At 36.8% G+C, this 24154-nt stretch overlaps 1 protein-coding gene across 4 annotated transcripts in view; it reads right to left on the reverse strand.

Annotated features, from left to right (window-relative positions):
- The window catches only part of Mcr (macroglobulin complement-related), a 357065-nt gene that overhangs the window by 4693 nt on the left and 328218 nt on the right, over positions 1–24154 (reverse strand). For all 4 annotated transcript variants that reach the window (XM_090158889.1, XM_090158887.1, XM_090158888.1 and 1 more), the window contains 16 exons: positions 21612–21836; positions 15021–15251; positions 13854–13967; positions 13724–13786; positions 7424–7612; positions 5822–6112; positions 5077–5125; positions 4571–4684; positions 3969–4074; positions 2301–2418; positions 2117–2230; positions 1939–2055; positions 1702–1830; positions 1278–1635; positions 281–359; positions 31–211 (listed from right to left, as the gene is read on the reverse strand). In XM_090158889.1, the coding sequence (XP_090015015.1) occupies positions 31–211; positions 281–359; positions 1278–1635; positions 1702–1830; positions 1939–2055; positions 2117–2230; positions 2301–2418; positions 3969–4074; positions 4571–4684; positions 5077–5125; positions 5822–6112; positions 7424–7612; positions 13724–13786; positions 13854–13967; positions 15021–15251; positions 21612–21836 (2478 nt within the window). The remainder of the gene's footprint in view (positions 1–30; positions 212–280; positions 360–1277; positions 1636–1701; positions 1831–1938; positions 2056–2116; positions 2231–2300; positions 2419–3968; positions 4075–4570; positions 4685–5076; positions 5126–5821; positions 6113–7423; positions 7613–13723; positions 13787–13853; positions 13968–15020; positions 15252–21611; positions 21837–24154) is intronic.

Raw genomic sequence — 24154 nt, forward strand, 5'->3', positions numbered from 1 at the left:
TTATATACATAAAAAAAGCAAACAACAAACCGTTAAATTCATTTTCCGATCGAAAGGATGCGGAATCGTTTCGTAGAAGGATCCTTCCCGCGTCTGATGCTCGAGTAGCCACCCGACGGCCCGATTGACCACTGAGGGGTCAATGTAGAGGAACGTTTCCCATTCTTGGAAAGCGGCTTTGTGGAATATTCGAGCGCAGAAAGCCGTCAACCTGCCAAAACCAATATTTAGCGTTTCGTCTAAAGGAAAGGCACTAATCAAAAAGCCATGGAATATGTACCAGACGCTTGGTTCGTTAAACCAACGGAAAGCAGAGAAGGAACCATCGTCATTTTGGTACCTGAGCTGATGCTGGTAACCTATTGGGATTCGTACAAACATTAAACATTTAAAAAATATACGCATTGTAAAGGCATTGAAAAGTCGCTCGATGACTTAATTGGGCCTAAGGTGTTGCCTTGGGTATTAGCCTTGCTGATGATGATGATGATGATTATTATTATTATTATTATTATTATTATTATATTTTTTTATAAATTAAAGCAGTATAAAGTGGATCGATGGTGGATCAACGAATTAATTTTTTTACCCACTAGGGTCGCTGTTGATTGGGTTTTAGGGTGAAACGCCTATAGAAGCCTCTATTCCTACTACAGTTATGCAAAATTCTTAAGCGTGCGCCTTTAACAGGCTTATCTTCAGTGGATGATGATTTGTTCAAATAAGATTCTGCTAAACGACTTACTGCGTAAACTGGGGGAAAACTACTATCATACTATACCGTAGTACAGATTTGACCGAGTGTTATATGTGGGTTTGAAGTTTGGCGGGGTGGTGTAGTGCAGCGGTTCCCAAAAGGTGTTCCGCGGAAGGGTCTCAGGGGTTCCGAGAATTCGCAGCCCGGCCATCTTTGTTTGTGTCAACAGTTTAAGATAAGTTGGGGTTCCGCCAGAATTAGGTGGATAATTTAGGGTTCCATAGCAAAAACAAATTGGGAACCGCTGGTATAGTGGATAGCACTAGCGCAGCTTGTGGCACCTCTTTTCATAAAAACTAGTTGAGGTTAACGGTAATAGTTAGTGCAGGGAGCTGTTGGGTCGCGTGGCATGAAGGGCTTGCCACTACCCTCCTACGCAATTTAACCCTGGAATAAGGGCATGGCTAGATGACTTGGGCTTAAAGGTGGTGCCTTGGGTATTAGCCTAGCTTATTATTATAATAAACTGCTTCTAACCAATGCTAGTCCCCAATTTTCTCATTTTAAGAATTCGACTTACCGATATTCAAGTAGTGAAAAGCCAATTTTTCCGTTTCGGTTTTGCGCTGTCCGGTCAACCTCAGGTACCTCAACATGTGCAAGTTGGCAGCAAAATTGAACATGGTAGGTTCTCCGCAAGTGTAGGGCTTACTCAGCAAACTAGACGCGTTGACGGGCATAGTCGGGAAGGTGGGTCCGATGACGTCGCCGGACACGGTGATGGTGGCTTTGTTAGATCCGAACACGTATCTTCTGTCTTGATGGAACGGAATGACGGGAGTGTCCGTCACGTTGGTATCCATGTACTTTATCAAATAAGCGCCTTGCGACAAGTCAAGTACCATCGAAGTGTGGCGATATTGGGTGATTCCGTCCGACTAGGTTAATAAGGTACAACAATTAGACCTAATGAAGTCGTAGTAGGGCGTACAATAAGGCGTTACCGAGACGTGAATGGTTTTGGTGACGATGTCCTTGGACACTTGAGTTTTGGCCATCAAGGTGACGTTAACAGCGCCCAGTCGCGTAGGAACAATCGGCATGTAGACGACCGCCGTATCTCCCGGTTTAATCTTAATTTAATTACGTTCGAAACATTAGCGACGACAATGAGGCGAGCCCCGCCCGTCAGATGGCGGTATAAGTGGAACTAATCGATGAAGAACGGGAGGCGAACTCACCCAAATCAAATGCTGATGTTCTCCGGTGGAGGTTCTGGCTCCGTACGCGGTCACTATACCGAATGATTCGACTTGGACGAACTTGTAATCTTCTGAAGCGGCCAATATAATGGTGACCTATTGGCGCGGTTTTCGAGATTATAAATAAGCAATGATTCATAACGGTCCTAAGACTTACCTCGATTTCGAAAGACATGTAATTGAATACGCTAACGCGGATGCCGAGTTGTTCGCCTTGTTTGCATTTCCCAGGCATTTCAACGTTCATGTAGAACGGACGGACGCTTGAAAACTGAAAAGAGTTTTGCAGAAAGATTGTAGACAGGAACTGTGGGGATTTGGTTTAGGGTTTACGGACTTACCGGCACCGACTTGGGTACCAAGCCAAATCCTTCCATGGCGTTCATCCCGAAAGCGCTCACCATCCAAAACGTTGGAATGTCCGGAACGTCAATGTTGAATATGTAGTGTCCCAAGGGTCTGTGGTGGTAATAAGCGGTCATTTCAATACTTCACCTTAGCATTAAGATTTATATTTCGCATAATTGTGTCAGTTTCCGCGTCTTATGTTACATTTTTACTTAGGACCATTGCGAGAATCAGATTAATTAGCTTAGTAGGAGCTCTGGTCTCGTCTTCATAATGGGAAATCGTTCCAATCAAAGATAATTTTATTCTAAGGCAAATGGCGGATCTAACGTAGTACCTGGATGGTACGATAGGTGTCGTTTTAGGCGCGGCGTCCAACCTAGCGTATTAGGTACGATTGGTTGAAATTTTCAAAGGTTACATACGGAACCGTATATTTGCAACGGGGCATGCGGGGCCGCTTTAAAGTTCTAGGCACTCGTATTTTTTTATGACAAAGGCTAAGGATCAATTTTGTATTAAATTTGTAAATTATAATACACGCATGCAGGGCTTGCCACCACCCTCCTACGCATTGTAACCCGGCCACCTGAATTAAAGGCTTCAAAAGTCGCTTGATGACTTAGGCATAAGGTGGTGCCAAGGGTATTAGCCTAGCTGATTATTATTATTATTATTATTATTATTATTATTATATTTTGAATTAAATTTGTAAATTATAATAAACATATTTTGTATTAAATTTGTAAATTATAATAAACATATTTTGTATTAAATTTGTAAATTATAATAAACATATTTTGTATTAAATTTGTAAATTATAATAAACATATTTTGTATTAAATTTGTAAGTTATAATAAACATATTTTGTATTAAATTTGTAAATTATAATAAACATATTTTGTATTAAATTTGTAAATTATAATAAACATATTTTGTATTAAATTTGTAAATTATAATAAACATATTTTGTATTAAATTTGTAAATTATAATAAACATATTTTGTATTAAATTTGTAAATTATAATAAACATATTTTGTATTAAATTTGTAAATTATAATAAACATATTTTGTATTAAATTTGTAAGTTATAATAAACATATTTTGTATTAAATTTGTAAGTTATAATAAACATATTTTGTATTAAATTTGTAAATTATAATAAACATATTTTGTATTAAACTTGTAAATTATAATAAACATATTTTGTATTAAATTTGTAAATTATAATAAATATATTTCGTATTAAATTTTTAAATTATAATAAACATATTTTGTGTGGCCCTTTATATAAGTGAAAACATGTAAAGGTGCACATCTTTACTTTACCTAATCAACTACAATTTCTGTCGATCGAGTATTTTTCCAAGAGTTACGAGTAATTTTATAGTTAAACTAGGAAATGGCTGTAGGTGCTCGTCTGGTAATAAAAAATATTTAACGCTGTGGCTACGATAGGGGAGTTGTATTATTGGTGTAATACGGAAAATAATTCAAGGGGTTTTCTTTGGAGACGCCACTGGCTTTAATTCGCGTATTTTTTACCAGTCTAGAAGGGCTGATCGTTTTGGGCATGACGTAAACTCCACGCCTAACTATCAGTAGTTATTTTGACTAACTGACACATTTATGCAACGTAATTAAAACGAAATCACTAACCCAATGTTGATGTCTTTCCATAACCAAGTACTTTCGTACAGACGAAGTATTCTGTTGATGCGGTACATCCGGAAATGTACCATGTCGATTTCGTCGCGTTTGGGGCCTGCGATTTCATTTCATGATTATTGATTACTTTTTATTTAATGATAATTATGACAAAAAAGTCAGAAAATGTTTAGAAATTGCCAGGTTACGACTACAATTTCTACAACGCGTATTAGTATCTAAAACTAAGGCAAGATGGCAGATTTTAGCCGTGTTACGTGCTCGCAATGAAAGCGTTTGAAAGAGAGGAAATACTTACGAGGACAATGAACTGGTGCAACAAAATACACATTGCCAGCGAGAAAGACGGCGGAGGAAAAGAGACACAACCATTCAAAAGAATTAAACCAACCACCAAAATAACGTCAAAAATGCGCCTCAAAAACCCAGAAACCCGAGCATGCTCAACGCAAAATCCCCAAAAGAAACCATCACCAACCGAAAATTGTATGTACCCTTAACCGGAGTTAAGTTACCCAAATTGAGACAGAATATACGCCTATGCCATAATATTTCTTCCCAGTACTTTTGAAGGTCATTGAAAGGTTACTCACATTGGCTTTCGTCCGAACCGTCGCGACAATCTCTGTATCCGTCACATCGTTTACTGAGTTTATAGCACTCTCCGTTCAAACAAGGAACGAAGCCGTCGGTGCTATTGCAAGCTTCTAAATGTGGAAATTCAACAATTACGTACCATAGAAAAGTAAAAAAATCATATAGAAAAAATAGGAAATTTGTAGTCGATTTATAGGATTTTAGAATAAATTCCATTACAATTACCGGAAAATATAGGTTTTAGGTACTTATAAAGTGAAATAACATTCTAAGAGCTCGGGGGTTGGATAAGAAATATCCGTTTTATTTGTTATTATCCATAGCTGAAAATTATCTTATCTAATTAACTTATAACCGCGAATTAATTCAATTCAATTCAATTCAATAATATCCATAAATAAACAACTAACCGAAATTTTTATGAATAATCGAAAATTTGTCGGTTAATTTATCTGTTCCTCCGAGCTCTACCCTGAAAGGAGCACGTTGAAAATTGACTTACCGAATCGCCGAGTAACGTTGGCGTCTGTGAAAACCAAAAGACCAGCGTACTGAGGAAACAAACGGAATAAAAATTGTTACGCAAGTAGCAAACAATATCCAATTTACAAATATAATGTTTTCAAATGTTAATTTCAGGATTTTTGGGTCAACAGTTTATTTCCGTGAAATTTACCCGATGTTTGGGTGAACATAATTCCCTGTTATTTCAATGATTTTTGGGTCGACAATCGGAATCGCTGATATCGGATCAACAACATAATTCTCCTGATATTTCCCAGATTTGTAGATGGACAATCTAGTTTCCCTGTTATTTCCCAGATTTGTAGGTCGACAATCTATTTCCCCGGTTATTTCCCAGATTTGTAGGTCGACAATCTAGTTCTCCTGATATTTCCCAGATTCTTTGTTCAAACATCTAATTCTCCTGATATTTGGGTAAATGATCTAATTTTCCAGATGTTTCCCATATCTTAGTGTCAAGGATCTAATTTTCCAGATGTTTCCCATATCTTAGTGTCAAGGATCTAATTTTCCAGATGTTTCCCATATCTTAGTGTCAAGGATCTAATTTTCCAGATGTTTCCCATATCTTAGTGTCAAGGATCTAATTTTCCTGATTTTCTGGTCAACAATCAAATTCCCCTTAGCTTTAGGTCAAACATTGAATTATTTGATATTGAATGGTTTGTCCCTGCATTCCAAGTTTGTATGAACTGCACGAAGAAGAGTGAGGAGAGCCTTACGTCGAAAGTGCGGTTGGCGTCGATGCCGTAGGTGGAGGACGGGAAGTAGACGATGCGATCGGCGTGTCCTTCCCTGGAGTGCCACATGAACGACAGCGTGCCATTGGTGTACGCGTCGAAAGTGTTCATTTTCTGCAGCACTTCGGCGTGCGTCAACTCGGTGCCGGACCTCATTTCGTACAAGGACTTATCAACGGCCGAGAGCCCGATGTACGTCCCGGGACGCCCGTTAATGATCACCTCGACCGTGTCCGATGACTTGTCTTTGCGATTGTTCAGAGTCACCGTAAACTAAGGATAAATATTTTTATTAGCTTTGTTTTGATCGAAGGACATTAGTTGATCCCTCTGTCGAGGCTGGTAAAAATACATAATTGTAAATTGCTGTCTTAGAAGACGAAATTCTGTAATTACACTACCGCCATCCAGTGTTGGGAATAAGGCGGTGGCGTCGGTCAAAGATCAGTTTATTTTAGGCTAAGACCAGTAAATTAAATGGAAACTGGGGGGTCTACTGGTCATAATGACCAGTTTATTTTTAATTAAAAGTAGTACGTAGTTCTATTTATATAATTCTATATCGAAAACAGAAAAGGTTATTAAGTGGGGGGTATAGTAGTCACATAGACCAGTACTTTTAAAAAGCTTATTTCCAACACTGCCGCCATCTCTAGATTAATTCTCGAACCACTATTTAGCAGACGACAGTTTCTAGAATCCAGAGAGCTTTACGAATTAAAGGTTCTACCAGGATTGTTTCATGGAGAGGTTAGCTCACTTCCGGGTTTTTAAGAAACTCATTCGTTACGTTCTTGGCGGATAAAAATCACCTTGCGCGGTTTCACGCCATCTATACTGCACTATCAAACTGCATATTAGACATAATACAGGGTGTTTGAAAAGGTTATGCAAAAATTTGAAGGAGTTGTAGGGGGTGAGTTGAGAAGTATGCCTGTAAAATACGGTTTAATTTTACTTTTTTACGCTGGTTACTTCGATTTTTTTACTAAGTCCTTTTTTACACGAACCAAAACCTTAATGTTCGCCTTTCCCAGCAGTTGGTTTTGCGCTTGTTGCAGCCTACTTCCAGGGGCAAGTAGGCCACACTTTGAAGCTCTCTGGCGCTCTTTTCACTCATCGTGGGAAAAAAGGCATACTTCTCAACTCACCCCCTTCAACTCCTTCAAATGTTTGCATAACCTTTTGAAACACCCTGTATAGAACAAATTATGCTACGGTAGCAACATAGTTTTGTTTACTTAATTAATTCTAATTATATCCTAATATTTAAACTGAAGTTATATAATATAATATAATAAAAAGTTAATATTCAATAGATCATAGTGCACAGCCTTTATGTGGACTACTATCATTTTCGCGCGAAAAATCATATTAGTTCCATTAGCAGTCGTTAGATGCCGCGACGATGCTGATATTTTACCCTTTAATGTACTCCCTTTCACTCTACCAAGCAGACTAGGTTTGTCATAAACCAGTTGCACTTCATAGGGCAGTGCACTAACCTCTCCACAAACCGATCCTGGTTCAGCACGTTTGCGCTAGTAGTCATGACAGGGTGGAATTAGCCAATAGAAATCTTACGTTATTTCTGGAGATTCCGTCGACCGGAAAGGTCAAGCTGTCCACCACCACTTCGCTCTCTCTGGCCACGTGGTAGACTAGGATGCAAGACGACGGTGCCATTTCAGGGGACAACGACACGGCGAACGTTTTAATACTTGATGACATCTCCTCAGTGCCAGCGGACAATATAATCCCTTTAGATACGATCTAAATAGAAATACCATTTGAAGTATACTCTTAAAAACACGCCACCCGTATTTAATAAAAAAAATTGTTTTTTTAGGATTCGGTGAAATTGGTGGAATCAATCGTCAGGGTTCGTACCTAATTTCCTGAATTAAATTCCCTGACATTTCCAGGTTTTCCCTGACCAAATTGCCAAATTTTCCCTGACCATTTTTGTAGAATAAATGAATGGTTTGAGGTAAAATATTGAAAATATTTACTACGCACATCTTTCAAAATTTATTTGCCCGATTTTTTTTGGGTCATTTAAAAATTCCCTTACTTTTTTGGAGTCATTTTAAAATTCCCTGACTTTTCCCTGACCTTTAGGAAACATTTTCTAATTCCCTGACTTTTCCAGGTTTTCCAGGTAATGTACGAACCCTGATCGTGTACAGGGGCGCCCGCAGAAAGTTTTCAAAGAGGGGGGGGGGGAATCTTCATACCTAGTCAAAAGGGGAAACGAACTTCATACCTTTATTAGTGCATTTATAGGTCATAAAAGGGGGCGTTGGCCCCGTTTCCCCCCCTGCGGGAGCCCATGTTAATGTATTCAGGTTAACAGTAGTTCCAATTAGGGAAATGTTTAAGACCAGCCAGCGTTTAGATGGCGCCACTAAGTGGGGGAAATATTAGACGCGGAAAGGCAGGGGGGTTTCCTTCCGGTTATAACCTGCTGCTAACCTATTCTCTATCAACTCGGAATAATGGAGATAAAACGGAATAAGTTAACCACTTAAGACCAAATACTTCGTTTAATTCGCCAACCAAGATTTAAATTACGCGAGTCAACAATAGTTCCGAAAACGGTTCACTTAGAAATCTGGAGGCTAAGCTAACAATTTCGCTAGCTAATATCTATTTCTCTAAACAGGGAAAAGGCCAATATACATTTTATCCCTATAAATCCATCGCCTAATTAAATAGCACCCCGAAATTAATGGCCCCTAAATTTGGCTAGTAGCTTCTGACAATAATCTAAAATAAAAAAAACCCCCGAGAACGGTATTAGTTTAGTTAATTACCGATAATTAATCATCGCTACTGTTAATTAATTTCAGCTCGCTTAAATGATGAAAATAGTTCCGTTAAGATTGTTGGCCGAGAGAGAGAGAAAAAGTTTTTATGGATCTCAAATAATTAATTGTTTTTCGAAGGAAAGCAAAAACGAGACGTCTTGCAGTCTAGCCCCCCCCCCCTTTATACTCTTTATTGTTGTCAAAATTCTTAATTAAGGGCCGACCTAACAAATGAGATGACTCGCCTCCCGCGTGCTAGTTTCTTAGCTCAAAAGCTTTAGATAGACTAAGCTAGGTATATTCCTAAAAACAATAGCATTAAGGGAATTACGGCACGTCTAAAGCCAACACCTGTTTCGGTAATAAAGCTATTAAATAAATACCCTTGGGTATTAGCCTAGCTAATTATTATCATTATATACGTTATTAAATCAGTGGCGTAGATAAAGATAATTTATGGTTACGCTTTCATACCATTTGACCCATACAGGAGGGAGTAAGGGCAAATTCTTTATACGAAAATAAGGATTATTTTTGGTAAATTTATAGGATTATATAGGACACAAAAATTTATTACGTAGGACTAAAAATTATCAAATATTTTGAATGACCTTGAAGACATGGTTCAAGGTCATTAAATTTTACACTAGTAAATGTCCCCTTGCACGTGGAATGTTCCATACCAATTTCAGGGCCCCCATTCAAATCTTCAATTTTTTTATAGGAAAAATAGGATTATTTTTCTAAAAATATAGGACTTTATAGGACTATTTGTACAAAATTATAGGATTTTATAGGACTATATATGCTATTTAATTTACTAACTTCATGCATTTAAAAACAAAATCTATATTTAGAGAAATAAATAAACGTTTTTCAGTTATTTATAATTTTTTGTATTTTAGTGGACGAAAATTTCAGGTTAATACGCGTATACGACTTTTGTGACCGAAATGACCATAACTAGCTTTCAATAATCGACAGTGGGAATTAACTTGGAGGATATGGGAATAGTGTAAAAATGTAGGAACTAAATTTTGGAATGTAGTCTTTTAGGAATATTAGGTTTCAGGCCTTTATTTTGTTAAAAGTACCCTATTGGTTTTGAACCTTTTCCCCAAAATAGGGAATACACTAAAAAGGATTTAAACCCAATTTAAAATTGATTAGCCCTGTACGTAATATATTACCTAATTTTAAATATCTACAAGCAGTAAAAAAGGGTGTTAAATAATTATTTTAAGGGTTAAGCACGATAATAATAAGGTACTTGCACTCATCAAGCTCATATTTTTAAGGGATTTTAATATTTCACAAGCGAATCCAATCTTAGACCTTCCGTATATTGTAATTTCGGTAAGCGAGCCAAACCACTCTTAAATTCATGAGGAAACATCGCGAGTCCTGCGTTATTAAAAAAATTACAATTTGGAAAATTCATCAAGCGAAAACACGATAGACTGAACTAACAAACTAAAACAATATACAGGGTCTTTTTTTTTGCTCGGAAAAGTGTTTTTTTTCAAAAACTATTTATAGTACCGATTTCAAATTTGGAAGGTCAATTCTCTATACCGGGGGACATCAGTTTGAGAAATTTGAGCGTTTTCGGTAATGTTTTTCACCAATTTTGAAAAATTATTTTTCGACCACTAGGTGCGAGATAAAAAATTTCTATTATAAAGTTGTAGGCCGTCATCGAAAACCCTTAAAAATTGTTCACTCGACGAAAAACAATTTATTTATCAGTGAAAATTCGAGCTTGAAAAATTTACAAGTTGGTGAAGCCAAATTACGATTGTTTGAAACGATAATTGAAACCGAATTACCTAATCCAGTTGAAACTTTGGTTAAAAAAACGACCGGATTTAAAAAACACGAGGCTATAGGTCAATCCTAAACATGCATTGGGTATTTAAAGGAAAACTTTGGGAGATTATTATTAGTGTTTGATAATATTTCGAACAATGCCTCGTTATTCAGTAGCTGAGCGTACCGAGATAGTTGCCATTTACTATGGAGAAGCAGCGCAAAACCTTAAAAGAGTGACTGAAATCTTCGCAGAAAGACATCCAAATGGAGCACCATCTGTAAATACAGTAAGACGAGCAATTCACGATTTCAATCAATTTGGTAACTTGCAACCTAGGTTTCGCGGATTGGGTCAACCGGATTTAGACTTCGAGAACAATGTACTCGCGTACTTTGTGGCATATCCTCGTCGCAGTTGCGCTAACGCCGCTGCTGATTTGGGTTGTTCTGCAAATCGTGTGTGGAAAATTCTTCGTAAGAATCGCTATCACCCATACAGAGCTACGCTCCACCAAGGACTAATTGACGGAGACCATCAAAGACGTTATGAATTTAGCAACTGGTTACTAAATGCTGTCCAAGAAGATAGACAATTTTTGCGCCATGTTTTGTTCTCCGACGAAGCGTCATTTTCTAGAGATGGGCCCTTTAATCATCAAAACAGCCATCTTTGGTCTGACATCAACCCACATTGGGGTTTTGAATATCATCACCAGGTTCAATTTGAACGGGTCAATGTTTGGGTTGGACTTGTTGGAAACCGTTTGATTGGTCCCTTTCTCCTGCCGACGAACCTCAACGGCCAAAGGTATTTACATTTTCTACAGAACGAACTGAGTGACGCAATCGACGACCTTCCATTGGCTGAAAGACGTCAGTTGTGGTTTCAGCAAGATGGCGCCCCTCCGCATTTTTCCCGGCAAGTAACTGAGCACCTCAACAACGAGTTTCCTGAAAGGTGGATAGGGAGAAATGGTCCAGTGCATTGGCCAGCAAGGTCACCTGACCTAACACCGCTGGATTATTTTCTCTGGGGATTCGTTAAAGCAAAGGTATACGCCGCGCCCATTGAAACTAGAGAGGAACTCATTAGACGAATAATCAGTGCTTGCCGAGACGTCACACCAGAAATGGTAGAGAAAGCGTTTGAGAACTTAATTGTCCGCGCACAAACCTGTGTTGCAGCCAATGGTGATATTATTGAAAATGTTTTGTAAAAATTTATGTGAATAAAATATCTGCATTTAAAAACCAAACGTGTACATTTTTTCAAGTGTGAAAACTCTACTACGTTTGTATTAGACTTGTTCCCTTTTCAATTATCGTTTCAAACAATCGTAATTTGGCTTCACCAACTTGTAAATTTTTCAAGCTCGAATTTTCAATGATAAATAAGTTGTTTTTCGTCGAGTGAACAATTTTTAAGGGTTTTCGATGACGGCCTACAACTTTATAATAGAAATTTTTTATCTCGCACCTAGTGGTCGAAAAATAATTTTTCAAAATTGGTGAAAAACATTACCGAAAACGCTCAAATTTCTCAAACTGATGTCCCCCGGTATAGAGAATTGACCTTCCAAATTTGAAATCGGTACTATAAATAGTTTTTGAAAAAAAAACACTTTTCCGAGCAAAAAAAAAAGACCCTGTATATATATATATTTTTAAGATTCCATTAAGAAATATAATTTATATATTATCAGAAGTATCTCTAAACTATAAAAATTAATCTACAGGGTGGAAGCCTCAGCCGTGGTCCAGCCTTGGTACTTCTCCTAGTACACCAGAGTGCTGCGGGTGAAACACTTCTACAGGCGCTGCCTCGGCTATTTAATCCGTTATTTAATTATCCAGCTAGAATTTCTACAAATTCTAGCTGGATATTACTAGGTCTTTATTTTAATTTTCAGTTTTAGGCTAATTTTTAAAATTCCATGACTTTTAAACCCATATTCAAATTTCCTGACTTTTAGACAAATAGTCAAATTTCCTGACTTTTAGACAAATAGTCAAATTCCTGGACATTTAGACCAAGTCAAATTCCCTGACATTTAGACAAATAGTCAAATTCCCTGACTTTTAGACAAATAGTCAAATTCCCTGACTTTTAGACAAATAGTCGAATTCCTTGACATTTAGACAAATAGTCGAATTCCTTGAAATTTAGACCAATAGTCAAATTCCCTGACTTTTAGGCAAATAGTCAAATTCCCTGACTTTTAGACAAATAGTCAAATTCCCTGACTTTTAGACCAATAGTCAAATTCCCTGACATTTAGACCAATAGTCAAATTCCCTGACTTTTAGACAAATAGTCGAATTTCTTGACAGTCAGACAAATAGTCGAATTCCTTGACATTTAGACAAATAGTCGAATTCCTTGACATTTAGACAAATAGTCGAATTCCTTGACATTTAGACAAATAGTCGAATTCCTTGACATTTAGACAAATAGTCGAATTCCTTGAAATTTAGACCAATAGTCAAATTCCTTGAAATTTAGACCAATAGTCAAATTCCCTGACTTTTAGGCAAATAGTCAAATTCCCTGACTTTTAGACAAATAGTCGAATTCCTTGACATTTAGACAAATAGTCGAATTCCTTGACATTTAGACAAATAGTCGAATTCCTGGACATTTAGACAAATAGTCAAATTCCCCGACTTTTTAACCCATATTTAAATTCCCTAACTTTTCGACCCATATTAAAATTGCCTGACATTTAGACCCATATTCAAATTCCCTGACTTTGAGACCAATAGTCACATTCCCTGACTTTTCCAGGAAGTCCAGGTTTTCAAGGTACTGTTACAACCCTCTAATAGTTCAGATAAATTTCCAGCGCATTATTTTTCAGCAACCAGCGAATTGTTTTCCGTTAGTGGAATAGGAAGATGGTAACCTATAGGTAAGTGAGATATATTATGAACTTCTGATATAACTAACCTAGCTAGGTGATATTTCCGATATCACGCAAATGCAACCAAATAGCCGAACAGCGGAAATAGTTGATTAGACTTATTTAACCCCAAATAGAAGCTAAAGTTGAACCATTTATAAAGTCGTAATCTTTAGATACGTTAGCTCGAGAGATATAAATCGAATCATTGAAGCATTAACTCTAGTTTAATTAATCTAAATTAAAGTTCAAACAGGAGGAATGGAGGAGCGATTTCTAGGGGACCAATATACACATACATTAATTCTGGACGAGCGTTCCTATAAGCGTGTTTATTCATTTATCCGTAAAGCGCAACTTACCACGTAGACAAATTTATCGACGTAATAGTCCGATCTGACATGAAAGATGATGTACTCTCCAACCTGCAAAGAAGCAATTAGATATCCGTTTTCCTCGACCTGGCCTTCCCAATGGATAATAAACATTTACCTTGGGAGCTTTGGTGCTGGTGGTGACTTGGAGGCGTCGGTCGTAAGGGGCGTAGGCGGAGTACACCACCAGTTCGGCCATGGCCCTCTCTCCGGAGTCGTCGTTGTAGAAGGCCTGAAAATAAGATTTATTTTCACTTTCGATTTGCGGAGTTTCGCGCCTCCAAATGACCCGTCGACTGAGACTATAAATCAGCGTCACTTTATCCAGACTAACATTGAACCGTTCCCCTTCTAATGAGAGAATGATACCCAATACCTCTATTCCAAGTTTTGCTACGGCTCTAAGTACGTACGTTTGGGATACAGTTTGATAAATGGTCAAAATAAATTTTAAAATAAATATTTTTTTTCAATTTACGGGTTTGGTGTCATTTGTTAGAGTTCTTATCGTACGAATTATTTGGCAAATGTTGCTAAGAATAATCAGCTAGGCTAATACCCAATGCAGTAATGCACCACCTTAGGCCCAAGTCATCTTGCGACTTATAATACCGAGTTTTAACCCAATGCTACTAGCTGGGATAGAAATCGGCTCCTATTACCGCGAAGCGAAAGTGCTAACCACTCCGTCATCCCACTTTAGCCGCGTTCACACTAGACACTTTGGAACCGTTTTAAAACTGTTTCGAAAGTACAAATTGTAAAATTTTGCTGTCGAATGTATTTATCGTATGGCTATTAATACACTTGACATGGAAAATGTCCAATTTTAGCTTTCAAAACCGTTTAAAAACGGTTCCAAAGTGGCTAGTGTGAACACAGCTAATGTTAACTCTCTGTATCGAAATATGTATGATAAAAACTAAACCAGGTTTCGCGGTCTGCTTGTGAAACGCTAGGAGTGACAAACACAAGTAGAACGCAGCTGGCCTTTAAACACGCTAACGCAGTGTTATGTACAAATTTCATTGGACGAGCCTTTACGCTGAGCGTTTAAGGAAAGGGGGGGGGGGAAGACAATTTCCGAATTTAATGCACGACTTTTGACGGGTTGCATTCTCCTTGTGTGGGGTGCTGTGTTTGTTGCTCCTAGGTGAAAAGGGTATTAGGGGTGACTAGTGGGAGATAAAAGTTGTGACCAAAATCGGTTGAGTCACGGAAAACATAATTGGTCGAAATCAACGGCAAATGAAAGCGGAGATGATGAAGAGTTGGGAGCACTGACCTGGATAGTGAGAGAACGGACATCGTTGACAAGATCTTTCTTGGCGAGTTCCGAACGCAGATCAATGTCCATCTCCCAAATGCCGGCCTCGGCGGGGGTCATCTGTTCGCGGCGCATCTCGAGGGCCCGAGTGCGCCCGTTCGAGTAAGTCACGGCTGGCCGGATCTCGAGGCGCTGAGAGTTGAGCCTCCACTTGGGCAGCGGCGACCCGTCGTAATAGGAAGCGGCGATCTGAGGAAAGATGACCAATATATATTCTCGCTTGACCGCTTCTGGCGAACGCATCCACTCCACCCCCCCCCCACTCTCTCGTTGTTCTCTTTTCTTTTACACACCAGGGGTCGCTAATTTTATTTATAGAAAACTACCGATTTCACGCGTGTCCTACAGGATTTTTCAGGCTAGAAATTGGGTGAAATAGGAACAACATTTTGAAAAGTAGGAACCAAATACATCAGGGTTCGTACAAAATTTCTGGAGTTAAATTCCCTGACATTTCCAGGTTTTCCCTGACCAAATTGCCAAATTTTCCCTGACCATTTTTGGAGAATAAATGAATGGTTTGAGGTAAAAATCTTGGAAAATATTTTCTTTCAAAAATATATTTGGTTGATTTTTTTGGGGTCATTTTAAAATCCCCTTACTATTTGGGACCATTTTCAAATTCCTTGACTTTTCCCTGACATTATGGAATTATTTTCAAATTCCCCGACCTTTTGGAAACCTTTTAAAATTCCCCGACTTTTCCAGTTGGTTACGAACCCTATATATGGACCATTTTATTAAAAATGAGATCTTAATTTAACTTAAATTTTTACAAAAATGACTTTTAAAATAGGTTATTTCTAAAACTGACTTTAGTTTTAATTTGTAAAAATATTTACTCAAAATTATATATAATAGTTCAACTTTACGACAAAGAGGCCACTATGAATTTTACCGAATATTTCAATTTAGCCGAGCTCGTGGCGCCATCTAATGTAGTAAATTATAGCTATAAACGTGAATCAATACAATTCTGGTTCCATATTATAAGCCGATGGTACTTTTTCACAAAATTTACTAGAAATAGGGTGAGTTAGGGACCCAATTCCGATTTTAAGGTGGTTTAGGGACCTCGAAAAAAAGTAGGGGCTTTTAGGTATTTCAGGGACCTTGTACCAAGATTGGAAACAAGATGTCACGGACATTTGAGTACACACAATCCCACTGATGTATTAACTTAATAAACCCAAGAGGAATGTTATCGGAAAAGAATTATTCGAGTTACCTGGTTTTGGAAATAAGGTGGCGGAACGCGAACACGTTCATTTAAATTAATTTGTATATAAACCAAGCGTTTCGAGTTAACTGGTTTTGGAAATAAGGTGGCGAAACGCGAACACGTTCATTTAAATTAATTTGTATAAAAACCAAGCGTTTCGAGTTAACTGGTTTTGGAAATAAGGTGGCGAAACGCGAACACTTTCATTTAAATTAATTTGTATAAAAACCAAGCGTTTCGAGTTAACTGGTTTTGGAAATAAGGTCCAAGTTTTCCGAGTTACCTGGTTTTGGAAATAAGGTGGCGAAACGCGAACACGTTCATTTAAATTAATTTTTATAAAAACCAAGTTTTTCGAGTTACCTGGTTTTGGAAATAAGGTAGCGAAACGCGAACACGTTAATTTAAATTAATTTTTATAAAAACCAAGTTTTCCGAGTTACCTGGTTTTGGAAATAAGGTGGCGAAACGCGAAAACGTTCATTTAAATTAATTTTTATAAAAACCAAGTTTTTCGAGTTACCTGGTTTTGGAAATAAGGTAGCGAAACGCGAACGAGTTAGATGGCACCTGTATCAATTGGCACGAAATTCAAATATGACAATCGACCAAAAACACTAAAGGGGGCAAATGCCCCACTTCTCGGGCTCCGACCCCAAAAATTACGAAAATCCCGTCGAGGCTATAATAGTGCCTACCGATTGAGATATCAATCGCCTTTGTACCACTAACGTACCGCGAGCAATCGTGTGTACGGCAGCTGGTCAAAAAAATATTTAGTGGCACACTTATGCTTAACTTCTGGGCATAACAAATATTTAGGGTCACACTTATTTTTTACGCGCCTGTTCATACGTTATTGTTATTGCAGGCAATGGAATGCGAATATAGCTTCAGCGCGTAAAGAATTCAGGTATGACGCGAAATGGCTAATTAACTCACTTAAAATTAACTTTTTCCAACGCGGCTGCAACCCAAGCTGGAATAAGCCTAGAAGTAACAAAACTGGTGATTTTTGATCAAATCTAACTTACCTACTTCCTGTCGTACGACGTGCGTAAAAAGGGCGTTAAACGTGCGTAAAACGTTGGGGGTCACACTTATTGTTACTTCTGGGAACACGTTGAAACTCTATAGACACGCGGATTTACCATGTCGGAAGTTGCGGGGGTCCGCATACGCTGTCGAAAAAACCTCACTTAGAATTAAAATTAAGCAACGTAATTGCAAATCTAGGGTTAAGGGAAACCACAGCTATTCAAAAATATAACTCTCATGAAAATCGGACTTAAATTAAAGAACGTTATGTAGACTTTTAGGCGAAAATATAAAACCGCGAAAATTGGGGTCCCGTAAATTAACCAGGAAACTATACTTAAATTTAATATTTACTGATATAACTGAAGTTGTATATCCGCTGAATCCTAACCTTACCAAAAATATTTTTTTTTAACGTTATCGGACTTAATTTTAAATAAAATATCAACCACACAAAGCGAAACCACAAAAAATAGTAAATTGGGCATTTGCCCAACTTCTCGGGCTCCGATCCCAAAATTACGAAAATCCCGTCGAGGCTATAATAGTGCCTATCGATTGAGATATCAATCGCCTTTGTACCACTAACGTACCGCGAGCAATAGTGTGTACGGCGGCGGCGGCGGCGGCTACACAGTAGGTGATCGTAATACACACAAATCCCTAAGGATTGTGTGTAAAAACCGGCTTTTTTAAAAATTAAAAAATCCAGTATGGTTAAATCAAGGTGTAACCGGTGGGTTAAGCCGGTTAAAACTACTAATAAAAAAATGCTCAAATTGCTTATATCCAACTGTCATTACCGATTTCAAAATGACGTTTTTGCGCGAGACAGTCAGTACCTTTACATTTTGAGGTAAAGCAGGCTTATTTACCCGCTTTTATACCCTAACATGGCGGCGTATTTTCACGCGCAAAATCAATTTTAAGATTCAAAAATTGCCCCATTCCAAAATGACGTTTTTGCGCGTGAGGTATAGCGGGCTTATATTTACCTGATTTTATACCCCATCATGGCGGCTTAAAATGATTTTTAAGATCCCCTAATTGCTTATATCTAGCTCTTATTACTTACGACAAAAAGTGATGGTTAAGTTTTAGTTTTTTCAATATTTATAATTCATTCCTCAATATGATTTTTTTAATAAAAAAGTGGTTTTAACCATGGATTTTTCGGTGGTTAAATCTAGTTTAATCCAGTTTGGCTGGTTCTTGCCAACTATGCCTGGTACACGGATCTGATACGGACGTCCAAGGCCGACTAGAGCTGGCCCGGGCCCCGATAAAATAAAGAACCATTATTTGTCGGGCCCGCAGACGTGGCGTCAGAAACGAATCTTTGGCGACTTTGAACTTTCTCTTTTTGGACGGCCAACCCAGAAAATCAAAACCAAAAGAAAAACGAAGACAGAGAAAGTTACGCGTGGAAGAATCTTCAAAATATTCCAATTAAGCTGATGGCCGAAAATGGTTAAAAAGGACAAGTGGAAGAAGTCGCTTCCAAAGATATTTTTCACCAGTAGACAAAGAAAATAAGCGGTATTTCATTTATTTTTACCATCCACCTCTAAGCGACACTCCTTTGTCTTTCCCGAGCCCAATTGCATTTTTCAACGAAATAAAAAATAAGGAAGATTTAGGACGTTGAGATAAAAATTACCATTCTTAAAAATCTTCGCCGTCCCTATTTCAGAGAGTGAAAAACAGGCGAAATAAAATTTCGAAGCTAAGCCTCGTTCTTATTAAACAAGACGCTAAGCCTTGTTAAGAGGAGGGGAAGCCTTTCTTGTAGGATCAAAATATAATAACAATACGGGCGGCGATAGTTATTGTATTTCCCGTTGTTATTAAAATGATAAATTCGGAGAAATATTTTCTTCAAAAAGACCGACGACTTAAGGACAAAAGATGTTTTTCTCGACGCCCGCATTTGCGGCATTGACGACTGCGTTTGTAGAAAAGATGAAAGAGGTATTTACTCTTTAAGAATGGAACCATCTTTTCATTTTCCGATCAGGGCTGATGTCAAAAATGTTTCATTTATCGACCGGGAATATTCAAATTTGTACAATTACCAAAATAAAATATGTAGTGCCGATATATTTTAAGTTAATAATTATTTTTAACCATAAGATGATAGTTATTTTTAACCGAAAGATGATAGTTATTTTTAACCGAAAGATGATAGTTATTTTTAACCGAAAGATGATAGTTATTTTTAACCGAAAGATGATAGTTATTTTTAACCGAAAGATGATAGTTATTTTTAACCGAAAGATGATAGTTATTTTTAACCAAAAGATGATAGTTATTTTTAACCAAAAGATGATAGTTATTTTTAACCAAAAGATGATAGTTATTTTTTACCAAAAGATGATAGTTATTTTTAACCAAAAGATAGTTATTTTTAACCAAAATAGTTATTTTTAACCAAAAGATGAGTTATTTTTAACCAAAAGTTAGTAATTTTTAACCAAAAGATGAGTTATTTTTAACCAAAAGATGATAGTTATTTTTAAACAAAGGATGATAGTTATTTTTAACCAAAAGATGATAGTTATTTTTAACCAAAAGATGATAGTTATTTTTTACCAAAAGATGATAGTTATTTTTAACCAAAAGATAGTTATTTTTAACCAAAAGATAGTTATTTTTAACCAAAAGATAGTTATTTTTAACCAAAATATAGTTATTTTTAACCAAAAGATGATAGTTATTTTTAACCAAAAGTTAGTAATTTTTAACCAAAAGATGAGTTATTTTTAACCAAAAGATGAGTTATTTTTAACCAAAAGATGAGTTATTTTTAACCTAAAGATGATAGTTATTTTTAACCGAAAGATGATAGTTATTTTTAACCAAAAGCAGATAATTATTTTTAATCGTAAGATAATTATTTTTAATCGTAGGATAATTATTTTTAATCGTAAGATTATAATTATCTTTAACCATAAGATTATACCTATCAGTATAATATGACCAACTGATACGCTTATAAGGGTTACCACAGTTTTTCAGACTCAAATTAAAGATTTTTCCTGATCATTTAAATAATTTTTTCCCTCACTTATTCTATGCCAATATTTGGAAGATTTAAGTTATATTCAAGTAAATGTTCAATATTTTCCATGTGCAACAAAAATTTCATTGTATGACTTTACACTGAATATTAAAGGAAAAGTCCAGGTTGGGTAAAACTTGGGTCTTTTGAAAGATCATGTTTAAATATACTCAAAAATATCAGTCGCAAAATTGTATCTTTTTTTAATGACGATAAATTAATTTTTAATCGAGCGAAATTTACCGCCAAGCGATCTGCCATTTTTTGTTTCGGGGTGACGTTTTAGGACTTTAATCACGCGCTGTTCGCGCTATAACAGGCTTTAACAGCGCTCTGTTCTGGAAGGCGAAAGAAAATGGCATTAAAAAAAGATACTATTTTGCGACTGATATTTTTTAGTATATTTAAACATGATCTTTCAAATAGACCCAAGTTTTACCCAACCTGGACTTTTCCTTTAAACTAATTCTTCAAATTCCCAGACTTTTGCAGCCCATTTTCAAATTCCCAGACTTTTGTAGCCAATTTGAAAAATTCCCAGACTTTTGTAGCCAATTTGAAAAATCCCCAGACTTTTGTAGCCAATTTGAAAAATCCCACACTTTTGTAGGCAATTTGAAAAATCCCCACACTTTTGTAGGCAATTTGAAAAATCCCCAGACTTTTGTAGCCAATTTGAAAAATCATCAGACTTTTGTAGCCAATTCGAAAAATCATCAGACTTTTGTAGCCAAATTTAAAAATCCCCAGACTTTTGTAGCCAATTTGAAAAATCCCCAGACTTTTGTAGCCAATTTGAAAAATCCCCAGACTTTTGTAGCCAATTTGAAAAATCCCCAAACTTTTGTAGCCAAATTGAAAAATCCCCAGACTTTTGTAGCCAATTTGAAAAATCATCAGACTTTTGTAGCCAATTTGAAAAATCCTCAGACTTTTGTAGCCAATTTGAAAAATCATCAGACTTTTGTAGCCAAATTGAAAAATCCCCAGACTTTTGTAGCCCATTTTACAATTCTCAGGCATTTCCGATAATTGCAGGTTTTCTAGATACTGTGGAAACTTTGCTTATGGAAAAAAAATGTTTACCAACATTTCATAGTTTTTGAGAAACACGCGTTGGCCTGACGAGCCAAGTATTCGTGAACAATTCCCCCCCATTAAACGAGTAATGAGACGGGATGAGAAGATGGAGGGATAGAAGAGTGAACTAAGGAAGAAATATACTCACGTAAGCTTTGAAAGGCATGGCGGGTTTGAAGACTTGAGGGGAAGATCCTAAAAATTCCAACTTCACGCTCGAGTTGAAGATGATGGCTTGAGCGTATCCGCTCTCTATCATGTCCAGGTAGCGCTCGCCCACGAAGGCCGTCACGGTCACTCGAGTTCGATCCAGACGAGAAACGTAGCGTTGCAATTCGCGCATCGAAAACCTGAACTCCGTGTAACCTTCGAACTGGAAAAGAGAAGTGACAAAAACAATTTAGCGCGCTCCAACGACTCGCCAGCGTCCAGTTCTAGCCAGGGGGGCTTGTTCTCTCTTTTCGCTCGCTGCAAAGGCCCTTTAAGTATTATTAGAGGACATAAATACGGGTAAGAGAGCCGAGTTTCGACGCCATTGGACAGCGAGGATAAAGACTGAAGTACGCTTTTACAAATAGTTTCAGGTAAGATTCACGATATACATTGTCGTGCCAACGTAAGTAAATTAGATAGTTTCGTAAGTATGATACTATTCTTTGTGATCTCTTGACTCATTTTTATTGAGAGTTATTCGTTACTTAGACTCAGGGTGACCACAGAGAACTCAAAAAAAAATTTATAGGAAAAATTGGAAACTTTTAGACGATTTAAAGGATTTTAAAAGAGGGATTTGTTTTGCAAAATAAAGGAAAATATAGGATAAAGTCTATTAAAATTACTGGAAAATATAGGATAAAGTCCATTAAAATTACTGGAAAATATAGGATGAAGCCCATTAAAATTACGGGAAAATATAGGATAAAGTCCATTAAAATTACTGGAAAATATAGGATAAAGTCCATTAAAATTACTGGAAAATATAGGATAAAGTCCATTAAAATTACTGGAAATATAGGATAAAGTCCATTAAAATTACTGGAAAATAAAGCAGGGTTCGTACGAAATTGCCGGAATTACATTCCCTGACATTTCCAGGTTTTCCCTGACCAAATGACAACTTTTTCCTGACCGTTTTTGTTGAATAAATGAATGGTTTGGGGTAAATCATTGAAAAATATTTATAAAGTATTTTTAAAACAGCTTTCAAAAATTTATTTGTGGAATTTTTCAGGCTTAACCTGTTGCAATTATGTTCTTTTTTTAAATTTCCCTTACTTTTTTGGACCATTTTCAAATTCCCTGACCTTTTGGAAACATTTCCAAATTCCCTGTTTTTCCAGTTCGTGTACTTATGAATTGAAACTCCATGGTTTTTAAAGGGAATTTGGTTTGATAATTGGTTGAGCGAGCGAAGATTTATAATATTTCTAAACCTTTTTCTAGCTTTGTCGATTTTGATAAAAAAAGAACATAATTGCAACAGGTTAAGCCTGAAAAATTCCACAAATATAGAAAAAAATAAAAAAATAGTGTAACTAAAGGAAGTTATGGGAACACATAAAAAATACCGGAAATTTTTTACGTCGATTTTTTTCTTATGATTACGTCACTACGGTACTTTTATACTTATGCAACTATATTATAAACTTTTGGGAGCACCGTTTAGAAAAATAATAAAAATTAACATTTTAAGGAAAAACAACAAACTATACTTAGAATTTTTATTCTTCGTTAATTGCTATTAGTTAATTTTAAACTTTGTAGTTTTAAGCTTACGACTTACGTCCACTTAATTTTATCTTAAAAATCTGTACCACCTAAGAGCCGCTACGAAAATAGGCTAGCCTTGGAGCTTGACTGCCGAGAGGCGAATGTGCGACGTGTTTTACGGCATAGCGCTTCCTAAAGGGGCAGAACGTTTCCAGTCGACCCCCCCCCCTGGGCGGATTATTTCGGGAATTTTAAGGAACTAATTACGAGAATTTTAAGGCGTTTTCGGGGCGCGAATTCGGAAATTATCTCCAGAAATATTTTTAAGGTTTACGTGCGCGGCCATTATTAAATGACGGGGCGCCATCTAAAGTGGCTTTCTGCAGTTAAAAATATTACGAGAGAAACATTCTATGAAATATGTAAATTTGGAAGCTCGCCGCTTCGGTGTAAGAGCCACTTTTCCCATTTACGGAAAGCGATACCGAGAATACGGTGAAACTGCCGTGAATGACGCTAATTTGAAAATTAATAGGCTCTTGCCGAGAATTATTTAAACAGTATGTTTGGGAGATTTCAGATGCGGCTAAGAACTTTGAAGTTTCCGAAGCTCGTTATTTGATTTGAAAACAAAAATGTTCTTGGATAAATATGGGAAAAGGGCTGAGATTAGCGGCTCTAAAATGGGCACCAGGTAGCGTTGCTTTGCCACGTTGAAAAAACGACATCTGTCGACAGTAGAGAGTAATTTCAATTAATTTTTTAATGAGTTCACATTCAATTCGGATAAAATATTTATTGGCAATAACCTCGCAATTTACGGACTGCTTACGTTAGCTCGTGGGAAAAGGTTATTGTTGTCCATTCGACCAAATAAACGCATATTTGGCGGTTAATTACTATATAAAATTTTTAATAAATAATGCGTGCATAATTTTCTTTTTATTATAACAAGAATGTATTTATTTATACTCAGGGATA

The sequence above is a fragment of the Leiobunum rupestre genome, chromosome 9 (assembly GCF_980474605.1).
Source record: "Leiobunum rupestre chromosome 9, qqLeiRupe1.1.hap1, whole genome shotgun sequence".
In the NCBI taxonomy this organism is placed as follows: domain Eukaryota; kingdom Metazoa; phylum Arthropoda; class Arachnida; order Opiliones; family Sclerosomatidae; genus Leiobunum; species Leiobunum rupestre.